Source organism: Sturnira hondurensis, unplaced genomic scaffold (assembly GCF_014824575.4).
Source record: "Sturnira hondurensis isolate 20B ecotype Veracruz unplaced genomic scaffold, ASM1482457v3 Scaffold0008860, whole genome shotgun sequence".
NCBI classification, from domain to species: domain Eukaryota; kingdom Metazoa; phylum Chordata; class Mammalia; order Chiroptera; family Phyllostomidae; genus Sturnira; species Sturnira hondurensis.
In genome coordinates, this window is record NW_028081491.1 from 1205199 (window position 1) to 1218512 (window position 13314).

Here is a 13314-nt window from a genome sequence, read left to right on the forward strand (position 1 = left end):
TGAACTAAATCTTTTCTCATTGTATAAAATCATTATTTGCCTCTTGCAACAGGTTTCAGCTTAAAGTCTATTTTGTCTAATATTAGTATAACCACCTCTCCTGCCTTCTGGTTACTCTTTGCATGAAATCTCTTTTTTATCCTTTCACTTTCAACCTATGTGTGTCCTTAGACCCACCAAAGTCTCACCGACAGCATGTAGTTGGATACCAATCTATGTTTCTTGATTGGGGAATTTAATCCATTTGTATTTAAAGAAATTAATGATATGGAAGGAACTACTTTTGCCATTTTATTTATTATCTCTTATTCTCTCCATAACTCATAGCTATTGGGTCATTCATTTCATCCATTAATGCCTTCCTTTGTGTTTACCTGATTTTTAGGTGACAATATATTAATTTTTTTTAATTTCCTTTTGTGTACATTATACACATATTTGTGGTTACCCTGAAGATTACATATAACATCCAAAAGTTATAACAATTTATTTGAAACTGATATCAACTTAACTTCAGTTGCATTAAAAAATCTTTTTAAAAAAAGCTTTGGCCCTGCTTGTATGTTACTGATGTCACACATAATTGCTTTATGTACCATATATACATTAACACAAATCCCTTTGTGATAAACTTGGTTTTTTTGTCTTTGTTTTTATAAATAATTTTCTCTCCCTCATTCTCACTCTGGCATCTTTTAACCCTTCTCTTCATCTATGGAACTTAGACATGTCACCAAGATGCATGTATATATGTTTTCTTTCCTGTTTAAGTCATTCTTTATGTTCTAAAATATTAATTTCTTCCTCTGTGCTTTTCAATCAACCATTGACTGTGGCTTTACTCTGCTGGTTTCTTGATCACACAGATCCTGTTTTCATTCTGTACTGCAGGAGTTTCTTGATACTTCTGATCCACTAGCAGTGACCTTTCCTATTTTCCTAAAGTATTGTGGACTTATTTTTCTCCTTAAATCAACTCTGAGATATCAATGGGATTTTGATATGAATGAAAAATAGGTATTTTTCAAATAGCTATTTTTGAATAAAATAATAGCTATTATTATATTTAGGTAAATGAATAAAGAGTCCTCTCCTCTTGGACTCAGAAATAAAGAATCCTCTTGGATTCAGCACTCCATGGTTATCTTAAACAGCTTTTTTAAACAAGGTTTTCCCAATCTTCTAATCACAGTCATATGATAACCTAACCAATTCAGAAAAATGTTTACATTAAAAGTATTTGCAGGTTACTTTACATTTTGTCAGTATTATACCTGTCAATGGCTTGAAGATCATTGGCTGGATTCCAAGTAGGGTCAAATAATACAACAACATTGGCACCAATAAAATTGAGGCCTAGTCCACCAGCCCTAGAGAAAACAGAAAGAACATATTAAAACAGTAAAAACAAAAACTTTTATCCTATAACTCAATTGTGCCATATTTCTATAACCAAATCAACATGATATTGCACTCACATAGTAAAAGCAAGGTGATTAAAACACAAATATGTCACAAATGAAATAGCTATGAAATATTCTTTTTCTATCACTCCATACTATCCCTAAAAAATCTGACCATTAGAGTTTATTATATAAGCAGACTGTGATTACACTCATATACTATTTCTGTAAAACTTTTATAATGTAATTTTAAAAAAACTGTTAGTACCATATTTTGCCATGTATAATGCACACTTTTTGCTCAAATTTTTGAGGAAAAAATAAGAATGCACATTATACATGGGTATAATGATTCATACCATGGGTATAATGGGCATAATAATCCTATGTATAACCATGCACCAAAATGTGGGCACACCTTATACATGGGGATGCATTTTATATGGCAAAATATGGTATACTGTGGCTAAATAAAGTAATATGCACATTTTTAAAAAATCAAGCCAGGAGTAGATACACTTCTTATTCTGCCACTAAGTGCTACTAAATGAAAATCCTGGGTATTATATATAAAATAAACACAAGACACTAAAAGGTAGTGAGAAAACAGACTGGCTAGGAATTACAAGACATGAACAATGACATGGCAGTGAGTTTCCTGGCCTTTTTGTCTTGCCCAATATATCCCAGACTGGGTTTTGCAGAAGCTAGTGAACTGGAAATGCCAATAGCCACAGACAAAAAAGCCCCAAGTAAATCCTTTCTTGAGCCAAAGAAAGGAAAGATGTAGCCTGTTAAGACAGAGAAATGTTAGATAATAACCAGCCTATTCCTGCAAAGACCACAGAAAAAGATTTGTGGCCTTACCCTTAATCTAGTCAGTAAGATTAAGTGAAAAGACTAAACTTGCAATCTTGGTTCAATGTAATGAGACACTTTTAACCCCTGCTTGTGTGGTGTCAGAAAAGACTGATTGAGGAACTAAGACTTTCATTTCTTCCCAGTGATAACCAAGTCCCCATCAGTAATGCCAGTAGAGGCCATCCAGAAGTAGTAACAAAGTACCTCACTCTCAGGATTCAACAGAGGCCAAGTAGAATACATGGATTTCCATCCCTATGTGTCTGGCAGGGTGTCTGGTTAGAACAGATTTAAATAAGATATAAAGTCTTATAACATAATACTAAAAAATGTACAGCATACAATAAAAAAATTACTACCTGGCAATTTCAATGCTAGGGCTATACCCTAAGAATCCTGAAACACCAATTCAAAAGAACCTATGCACCCCAATGTTCAGAGCAGCACAATTTTCAATAGGCAAGTACTGGAAGTAACCTAAGTACCCATGGGTAAATTAATGGATCAAGAAACTAGTACATTTATATGATGGAATACTATGCAGAAGAAAGAAAAGAAAAGAAAAGAAAAGAAAAGAAAAGAAAAGAAAGAAAGAAGGAAGGAAGGAAGGAAGGAAGGAAAGAAAGAAAGAAAGAAAGAAAGAAAGAAAGAAAGAAAGAAAGAAAGAAGGAAAGAAAGAGCTCCTACCCTTCATGACAGCATGGATGAATCTGGAGGCCATTATGCTAAGTGAAATAAGCCAGGCAGTGAAAGACAAATACCATATGATCTCACCTATAAGTCAAACCTAACCAACAAAAGAAAAAAAGGAAGCAAAATATAACCAGAGACATTAAAATTAAGAACAAACTGACAGTAATTAGAGGGGAGGTGGAAGGGGTCAGTGGGGGAAAAAGAGGAAAGAGTTGTCAGGAACATGCATAAAGAACACCTGGACAAAGCCAAAGGTGGGTAGGATTGAGGGTGAGAGTTGGGTATGGCTGGGATGGGTGAGAGTGATGGGGGCGGAAATGGAGACAAGTGTACTTGAACAACATTAAAAAAAACAAATTAATTTTGTAAGAAGAAAAAAAGTTTAGTCTTCAAAAGAAAATGCTGTGTTGGATATGGATATCTATTTTGAAACCATACCTTATCACTTTTTTTCATATGAGAATTTTTTCCCAAACCAATTTTGTTAAAGAACCTGGTCTTATCTGGCTACTTTAACCTCATGTCCCTGACCAAAATTAAGGCATTCATAATACTCCTCTCTTCTTTATCTCTTTAATTTGGACAGGTGAGTTTGGCCCTGAGACATGTAAGAGGAGCCAATGCATATATAAACAGATGCTTAAAGCTTTTCTTCCTCTTTTCAGTTATGTTGAAAAAAAATACTAGTCAGACCAAGATCCAGAAAAATCTCAACTTGAATGAGAAAAGGCAATCAACAGATGACAACAATTAATCAGATGTTGGAATTATCTGATAAGAATTTTAAGGCAGTTGTAATAAAAATGCTTTGATAAGAAATTACAAATATGCTTGAAACAAACTAAAAATAGAAAGTCTCAGGATATAAAGAAAATAGAAAGAGAGGATATTAAAAAACAAATGAAATTTTAGAACTGAAAAATAACTGAATTATAAAACTTGCCGAATGAACTAGATAGTACAATGGAAATGACAGAGAACAGAATGTATAAACATGAGAAAAGTCAATATTATTTACCCAATCTAAAGAACAGGAAGAAAATATACTGAAAAAAATTAATATAGTCTTAGAGATCTGAGGGACAGTAACAGAAGAGCTAATCTCTCTATTACTAGAAGGAGAAAAAAGAGAGGCTGAAAATGTATTTGAACACATATAACTAAAATCTTCCCAAATTTGGGAAAAGCCATAAACCTACACATTCAAGAAGTTGTAAGAACTCCAAAACAGATAAATCCAAAGAAACCCATGCCAAGATGCATCATAATTAAACCTCTGAAAACAAAACACAAAGAAAAAACTTTTGAAAGCGTTAAGAGAGTAACAATACATTACTTTTACAGAAAACAAATTCAAATGGCAGCAGATTTCTTATCAGAAATCATGGAGGCCAGAAGGAAGTACAACATTTTTCTAGTGCTGAAAGAACTGTCAATCCAGAATTCTATATCTAGCAAAAATATCCTTCAGGAATGGAGGGAAAATCATGACATCCTTAAATTAAGAAAAACTAAGACAATTTGTCACTGACAGACTTAAAGGGGGAAAAAACCTGCAAAAACTAAAAACTATCCAATAGCAAATCCTATCAAATTTAGCTCAAAATTTTTTCTCTAGTACCTTCTCCATTCCTATTTCCCCTGCCCTATTTCAAGGCCTTACTATATCGAACCTGTAAGTCCTGATATTATTTCATTGATTTCTTAACTTTCTTCCCTTACCTCAGACCTTAAATTCATTCTCATCCTATATAAAATTATTTTAAGCACAGAATATAAGAAACAAGTATGGCAGTCTTCTGTTTTAAATCCCTTTATCCTTATCCATCAGAGACCAACTCAATTCTTATATAATGACTTTATCTGATGCAACTACCAATATACTTAAAGTTGCCTTCATACACCACTTACAATTTTCTTGGCCCTTCTTTGCCTGGCTGACTTGGGCTGCCCTTCAGCATTGCTAAGGCAGGATGAACTAGTTCTTTCTCCTTTGTGCTTCCTTCTCCCAGCACTTACCATACTATTCTGAAACCACCCTTCTAACATATCTTAACTAGTCCCTCCATCCTCATTTTATTTTTCGTTACAAACTTTAAAAGAGCGGGATCTGAACCTTTTACACCTTTTCTTCTCCAGGACTTGTCACAGAATGCTCAATATGGTTTTTGTTAAATTAACTAATGATTCCTCATATTTAGTCATATACCCATAGAGCTTTAGTATCCTAAGCTCTAACCACTTAAATTCTCTGGTCACTTTTGTACCTAAGCTGTTATCTTTGTCTAAAATGCCCTTTACGTAAACCTGCTTTTCCTTCTAATGAAACTTCATCTATAACGGGTCAGGTTTAAACATAACTATCCTGTTATGGTCTTTCTTGATATACCTATTCTTTAAATACTCATGAAACTTTACACATAACTCCAATAGGCATTTATTGCTCTTTGTGCTCCTCAGAGGCAAAAAGAAAAAGAAAAAAGCATGTTATTTTTCTTATCCTACATCAATTAAGTGTCAATGAAGACAACTGAAGTGAACAAATGGGTGTGAGACTAGTCAGATAACATAACAAACTAAAGAATCAGAAGCAGGTTTTGACGATAGATACATACACGATTCTAATGACTTATTTGAAGAGTGGTTTAGAATCTCTTTTGAAACATAAAAAAATGCCCTCATATATAGGGAACCATTCCACATGACTTGGGAATGTAGCCCAGCTGCCCCTTGGAAGAGCCATTGGGAAGTGAGGTCCCACACATAGGACCCACGGCCAGAGATAGGTTCTCCCATGGGGAAGCAGGCCTGCATTGTACCTAGGCAGCTATGAGGCTTGCTTTTGCTACAACTCCCTCACTCTGCACTGAGGCAGAAAATGTTTACTGCATATCTTTAACTTCCTAAAATCTATGCTAAACCTTCCAAGGACGAATGTAACCAGTTCAACCACTTTTCCCTTTCCATTTGCAAATATCCTTCTTCTGTGATATAATTAGCAACATCCTGTGTTTTCTGTAAAAGGTAACCACCTAAAGCGAATCTGTGCATAGTAAATAAGGACCATCCTCCATGTAATGTGCCCAGAAAAACAACAAAAGCCTGTCCAGGTGAGGGTCGTGGCCCTCTCTTTTTGTCCCTTTTTCTCCACAGGACTTCTGCAGTCCACGTGAATTTGTTGGCCGCAGCCACAGAACACAGACCCTGCCAGCCAGGGTCTGCATCACTCATATATCTGAGGCTGTTAAGATATAGTTTTCTGGAATTAGGTTATGAGAGATACTAAATTATTTTTCTCAACAGCCTTTCAAACTATGATTCATGGGATTGGAACAATTAGGGACACCTAAATATTCCCTGACAAATCTGAAGTATATTGATGTAAAGTTGTGTGCAATAGAAAATGAATTATATCTTTTGATAAATAACTTGAACTGGAACCTAATCAACAAAATGAACAAGCAAGCAAAATATAACCAAAGACATTGAAATTAGAACACTGACTAGAGAGGAGAGGGGAGGAGATAATGGAGGAAAAGGGTGAAGGGTTTACAGGAGCAATTATAAAGGACATATGGACAACAACAAGGGGGGTGGAAATGGGAAGAAAGGTGGGGAGGGCTGGGGTGGGAGGGAGGAGTGGGGGAAAGGCAGAAAACTGTATTTGAACAACAATTAAAAATATTAAAATAATAAAAAATAAACTATAAGTTTTCAATAAAATAATAAATAAATAACTAGATAAACAATTTTAACTCTTTCAAAAATAAAATTAAATAAAAATTAAAAATCCAATGGATGGATTAAATAGCAATTTCTAATACAGTTAAAGAAATAATTATGAGCTTGGCAGAATTCATCAAATTAGACTGGGGGGAGTTAATCGAGAAATAATTGCTTATCATAAGTTCTACACTACTTGAACTGTTGAAGGCATTTATTTGATAAACTTAAGAATACTTATGTTTATTTTATAAAAACTAACTGACATTTAATGTTCTGTATGTAAAGACTCAAGTGACAAATTATAACTTGAATTAATTCACAGGAAACTGGAAATCCAGAGTTTCTCTCCTTTTGCCTTACTGCAAGAATTCAAGAATAATTTTAGTGCTCAATAGTAAGTATTGGTAGCTCACTCATCATACATATAATTTTCTTCCTCATTAAATAATTTTTTACTTATTTCTACTTTTTGCATCGTACAATAAATACTTTTATTTTTAAAATTACTTGAAATTCTTTTTAAAAGACAGTGGGAGCAAATATATAAAATACTACATTAGGTGTTGATAGTTACGGATTTGTTAGCTCCCAAAACATTAATTTTACTTAGGTTTTTATATTGACTAGTAACTTCTCATCTAAAGTGTGTATATTCTTTAAAAGGTTTTAATTAGAGACTTATAAACGGGTGTTAGAACTGATTTAACTTTAATAAAACCTATAAATGTGGAGCTGCTCTGATTGAGATTAAGTGGAGACAAAGCAGGGAAATGCCTGGCCCTCAGGCCCCTGTGACCTTTCTAGGGTTCCTTGATCAGTTTGCAAACCAAGGCTACCAATGATTCTCTGTTATTTGATTAATAACTCAATTATTTATTTATTTATTTATGTATTTGGTTCCATGGGCATGCAAGTTTCTCTCATGGAAGGTTTTTTTAAAAAATTTTTTAAATTTATTTATTTTAGAGAGAAGAGAAGGAAAGAGAAAATGGGGAGAGAAACATCAATGTGTGGTTGCCTCTCCGGCATTCCTCACTGGGGATCTGGCCCGTAACCCAGGCATGTGCCCTGACTGGGAATTGAACCAGTCATCCTTTAGCTTGCAGCCCACGCGCAATCCACTGAGCTACACCAGCCAGGCTGATTAATAACTCAATTATTTAATTCAGTCTTGTTGTGACCACAGACATGAGTCAGAACACTCTACAGAAAATTCCTTAAAAAACTATTTTTTTGATCATTATCTTTGTAAACATGGACATATAAAGGTGAATTTAGTGATGACAAGGGAATTGAGAGAAAAGATTAAGTAAACTTCAAGAAACTGTTTTTTTCAATTACAATTAATAGCACCTTTGCTGTTTTCCCTTAAGTCAAATAAAACAAAGCAATATAACCATCACCATCGAAAACTCATTAATAGTTTAAAAATTACCCTAAATCTTAAAAGCAATTAGATAAAAATCTAGCTATCAAATTTTACTGTCTTACATTGTGGAGACAAGGCAAATGTTAACATCTTGTGTACTATTGAACTCTTTCACGATCTTGATTCTTTCCTCTGATTTCGTGCTTCCATCAAGCCGTCGGTAATCAAGCCCAGACGCCATGCAGTATTGCTGCAGCACATCGAGCAACTGGAGGAAAGGCACAGACGGGCAGAGGTGAATTCGCGGTTTAATAAGCTTTACCCCATCACAGGGATAAAACTCATGAAGTATTAATAATTGCTCACAATTTGTTTCTTATAATTATAAGAGCAAGAGATATATTTCTGATTTCTGACTCAAATATGTTGTTATCCTAACACTGACCTTAACCTTCAGCAACTGTTCTTTGGAAAAAAATATCAATCTTTAATTTTTAAAACTAAAACCAAGTAATAAGAAAAGTATTGGCCAAATGCTTTATGTAAATATATTTCATTTATTTATGCTATTTCCTATATTTTAAAATGTCTTAAATATTTTAAAGAACATTTTAATTTTCAACAAAAAACATCAACAGAAAATTAAAAATCCATCTTTGAGTTTGCTATTTGACAGTAACCCTGAGATTTAAAAGTCCCTTAGCTACCTCACTACCATTCCTACGGAATGTAAAAGACAGAACCTATGGCTGGATGCCATTATGTATTTGAGGCTTTCTCCTTGTTAAGGCCGGGCTGATCAAGAACTCACCTTAGTGGAGAAGGAAAAAAGAAGAACTTTATCTCTATTTTTCCTGCAATGATTTAAAAGCTGCTGAAGGACCTGGAAATGAAGCACAGGGCATCAGTGAACCACTTCCAACTAAGGGTACACTTTGTACATATAAACATCACTTTAGAATTTATTAAGAAGTATTTTTATTGAACATAACCTCAGTCAGCTTTCCTAATTCCCTTCATTGTTGACAACTTAGAGAAATAAAGTATTAGGTATTACATGAAAAGTTATTCATTATCATATTGTGAATAATGAGGTAAAGTCCCTAAAGAATTTTATTTCATTTCATCTCATTTTAATAAAAAAAATTTCAGATTATGAGATACATACATCAATTTAATTTCCAAAATACACTTTTTTATACCTATAAAATATTCAGAAACTGAATTAGAGTATAGCATTCCTTTAGGAAGTATTTAAATTTTCTCTTGATATTTATTTCCTTAAAATTTTCAGTCAGATATGTTCCTCTTCTCATTTTCTCCTCTTGGTTTCTCTATTTTACAGTAAACCCTGACTTCCACATTTGATTTTGACCTCAAAATACCAATAACTTGCCTCTACATATGGTGCTTTTTAGAGAAGCAACAAATAATCCAAAGCCTGTGTGTAATAGTAATACTATTGTTTTAAAAATAGGCAATTTTTTTTACTGTATTACTGAATGTGGTTTCCTGGTATTTTGTTGACAATTTTAGCATCTATGTTCATCAGCGATAGTGGCCTGTAATTTTCTTTCTTTCTTATATCCTTCACTGGTTTTGGGATTAGGATGATGCTGGCTTCAAAAAAAAAAAAGTTTGGGAGTTTTCCCTCTTCTTGGGTTTTTTATAATAGTCTGAGAAGGACAAGGGTTAGCTTTTCCTTAAATGTTTTGTAAAATTCTCCTGTGAAACCATCCAGTCCTGGGCTTTTGTGTGCTAGGAGATTTCTGATTACTGTTTCGATTTCATCAGCTGTTATTGGTCTGTTCAGGCTTCATGTTTCTTCTTTACTCAGTTTTGGAAGATTATATTTTTCTATAAATTTGTCCATTTTATCCAAGTTTTCAAATTTCTTGGCATACAGTTGTTTCTAGTAATTTCTTACAATCCTTTGTATTTCTGTGGTATCAGTTGTAATCTGTCGTCTTTCCTTTCTGATTTTATTTATTTTGGCCCTCTCATTTTTTTTTCTTGATGAATCTGTTTGTTGATTTTGTTTACTTATACAAAGAACCAGTTCCTAGATTTATTGATCATTTGAATTGTTCTTTCAGTCTCTATATATTTCATTCTGCCTTGATCTTAGTTATTTCCTTCCTTCTACTTGCTTTGGGCTTGGTTTGTTGGTGTCCCTTCCATTCTTATAGATGTAGGATTTGGTTGTTTACTTGAAATATTTCTATCCTTTTTAGGTAGGCCTGTGTCACTATGAACTTCCTGCTCAAGACTGTCTTCACTGTGTTCCATAAGTTTTGTGTTCATTTCATTTGTTTCCAGAAATTTTTTATTTCTTCCTTGATTTCATTATTAACCAATTCATTGTTCAATAACATGCTATTCAATCTCCATGAATTTGAGTGTCTTTGAGTTTTTTCCCTGAGGTTGGCTTCTAGTTTAAGCCCTTGTGGTCCAAGAAAATGCTTGACATGATTTCTATTTTCTTGAATTTGGTGAGGCTTGTTTTGTGTCCTATCAGGTGGTCTATCTTTGCAAATGTCCCATGTGCATTTGAAAAGAATGTGAATTTTGCTTCTTTGGGATGAAAGGTTCTATATACCAGTTAAGTCTGTTTGATGTAGGGCATTGTTCAATGCCACATTAACTTTGTTGATACTTTGTTTAAAAAATCACAACCATGATCAAGTGGGATTCATGTCAGGGATGCAAGAGTGGTACAATATTTGTAAATCAATAAATATAATATATCACATAAACAAAAGGAAAGACAAAAATCACAGGATCATATCAACAGACCTGGAAAAAGCATTTGATAAGGTACAGTACCAATTTATGATAAAAACACTCAGCAAAGTGAGAGTAGAGGGAACATTCCTCAACATAATAAAGGCCATATATAACAGATCTTCAGCCAACATCATACTCAATAGAGAAAAACTAAAAGCTTTCCTGCCAAGATCAGGAACAAGACTAGGGTGCCTGCTTTCACCACTCCTATTCGACACAATACTGGGAAGTCCTACCCATGGTGATCAGACAAGAAGAAGAAATAAAAGCCATCTAAACTGGAAAGGAGGAAGCAAAACTGTCATTGTTCACAGATGACATGATAGTGTGCACAGAAAACCCTACAGACTCCACCAAAACTACTTGACCTAATAAGTGATTTTGGCAAAACAGCAGGATACAAAGTCAATATTCAGAAATTGAACACATTTTTGTACACCAACTATGAAATACCAGAATTAAAAATCAGGGAAAAAAACCCATTTGATAGAGCAACAAGAAAAATAAAGTGCCTAAGAATACACCTAACCAAGGAGGTAAAAGACCTATACTCAGAAAACTACCCAATAATGAAGAAAGAAATTAAGGAATGCACAAACAAACGAAAGCATGCATCACGTTCAGGGACAGGAAGAATTAACATCATATAAATGTCCACTCTACCCAGAGCAATTTATAGATTCAATGCAATCCCTCTTAAAATACCAATGACACATTTCACAGATATAGAAAAAACATTTCAAAAATTTATATAGAACCATAAATGACCCCAAAGAATCAAAGCAATTGTGAGAAAGAAGAACAAAGTAGGAGGGATCACAACACCTGACATCAAACTATATTACAAGGCCACTATAATCAAAATAGTCTGGTACTGGCCTAAGAACAGACATATAGATCAATGGAACAAAATAAGAGAGCCTGGAGATAAACTCAAGTCTCTATGGTCAATTAATATTCAACAAAGGAAGCAGAAGCATAAAATGGAGTGAAAGTAGCCTCTTCAACAAATGGTACTGGGAGATCCTGATAGCTATATACAAAAAAAAAAAAAAAGAAAAGAAACTCGACCAGCAACTTACACCACACACATAAACTCTAGATGGATAAAAGACTTAAATATGAGTCACAATACCATAACAGTCCCAGAGGAGAACACAGACAGGAAAATCTCACATATGTCACAGATCAAAACTTTCACTGATATGTCCCCTAGAGCAAAGGACATAACAGAAAGAATGAACAAATGGGACTTCATCAAAATAAAAAGCTCTGCATAGCTAAGAAAACAGCATTAAAATGAAAAAAGAACCAACCATACAGGAAAATATATTTGCCAATGATACCTCAAACAAAGGTTTGATCTTCAAAATATATACAGAACTCACATGACTCCACTCTAAGAAGACAAGTAACCCAATTAAAAAATGGGCCAAGGACCTGAACATATACTTCTCCAAGAAGGATACACAGAGGGCCCAGAGACATATGAAAGAATCCTCAGCATCACTAGCCATCAGAGAGATACAAATTAAAACCACTATGGGATACCACTTCACATTGTTGAGAATGGCCATCATACACAAAGCAACAAACAACAAGTGATGGTGAGGTTGTGGAGAAAAGGGGACCCTAGTACACTGTTGGTAGGAATGCAGATTGGTACAGCTACTGTGGAAAACAGTATGGAATTTCCTAAAAAAACTAAAAAAGGAACTAACTTTTGACCCAGCAATTCCACTGCTGAGATTATACTCTAAGAGCCTTGAAACACCAATACAAAAGAACCTATGCACCTTAATGTTCAGAGCAGCTCAATTTACAATAGTCAAGTGCTGGAAGCAACCTAAGTGCCCATCAGTAAATGGATGGATCAAAAAACTATGGTACATTTACACAATGAAATACTATGCAGCAGAAAGAAAGAAGGAGCTCCTAATCCTTCACAACAGCATGGATAGATCTGGAGAGCCTTATGCTAAGTGAAATAAGCCAAGAAGTGAAAGACAAATACCATATGATCTCACCTATAAATTGAACTTGATCAAAAAAGAAACAAGCAAGCAAAATATAACCAGAGACATTGAAATTAAGAACAAACTAACAGTAACCAGAGTTGGGAGGGGAATTATGGGGTGGAAAGGGGGAAGGGTCATCAAGGAACATGTATGAAGGACCCACGGACAAAGCCAAAGCGGGTAGGATCAAGGGTGAGAAGTGGCCATGGGTGGGGTGGGAATAATGGTGGAGGGAAAATGGAGACAACTGTACTTGAATAACAATAAAAAAAATCTCTCTAAAAAAAAGAAGTATATACTTCACAGAAATCTCTGATTGTTTGGGATAATATACTTACTGCATTTTCAGGTATTCTTGAATATCTTACAAGTAAAAAGAAAATCAAATGCTTTTGGATTTAAGGCATTTATTAGGCTTGTTAAAAAATACTGCAGACTCATTAACAAAATAAATAAC

General features: G+C 34.3%; 1 protein-coding gene across 5 annotated transcripts in view; it reads right to left on the reverse strand.

Annotated features, from left to right (window-relative positions):
• ERCC6L2 (ERCC excision repair 6 like 2) overlaps positions 1-13314 on the reverse strand; it is a 154115-nt gene that overhangs the window by 77180 nt on the left and 63621 nt on the right. For all 5 annotated transcript variants that reach the window (XM_037056201.1, XM_037056202.1, XM_037056204.1 and 2 more), the window contains 3 exons: positions 8864-8935; positions 8175-8320; positions 1275-1370 (listed from right to left, as the gene is read on the reverse strand). In XM_037056201.1, the coding sequence (XP_036912096.1) occupies positions 1275-1370; positions 8175-8320; positions 8864-8935 (314 nt within the window). The remainder of the gene's footprint in view (positions 1-1274; positions 1371-8174; positions 8321-8863; positions 8936-13314) is intronic.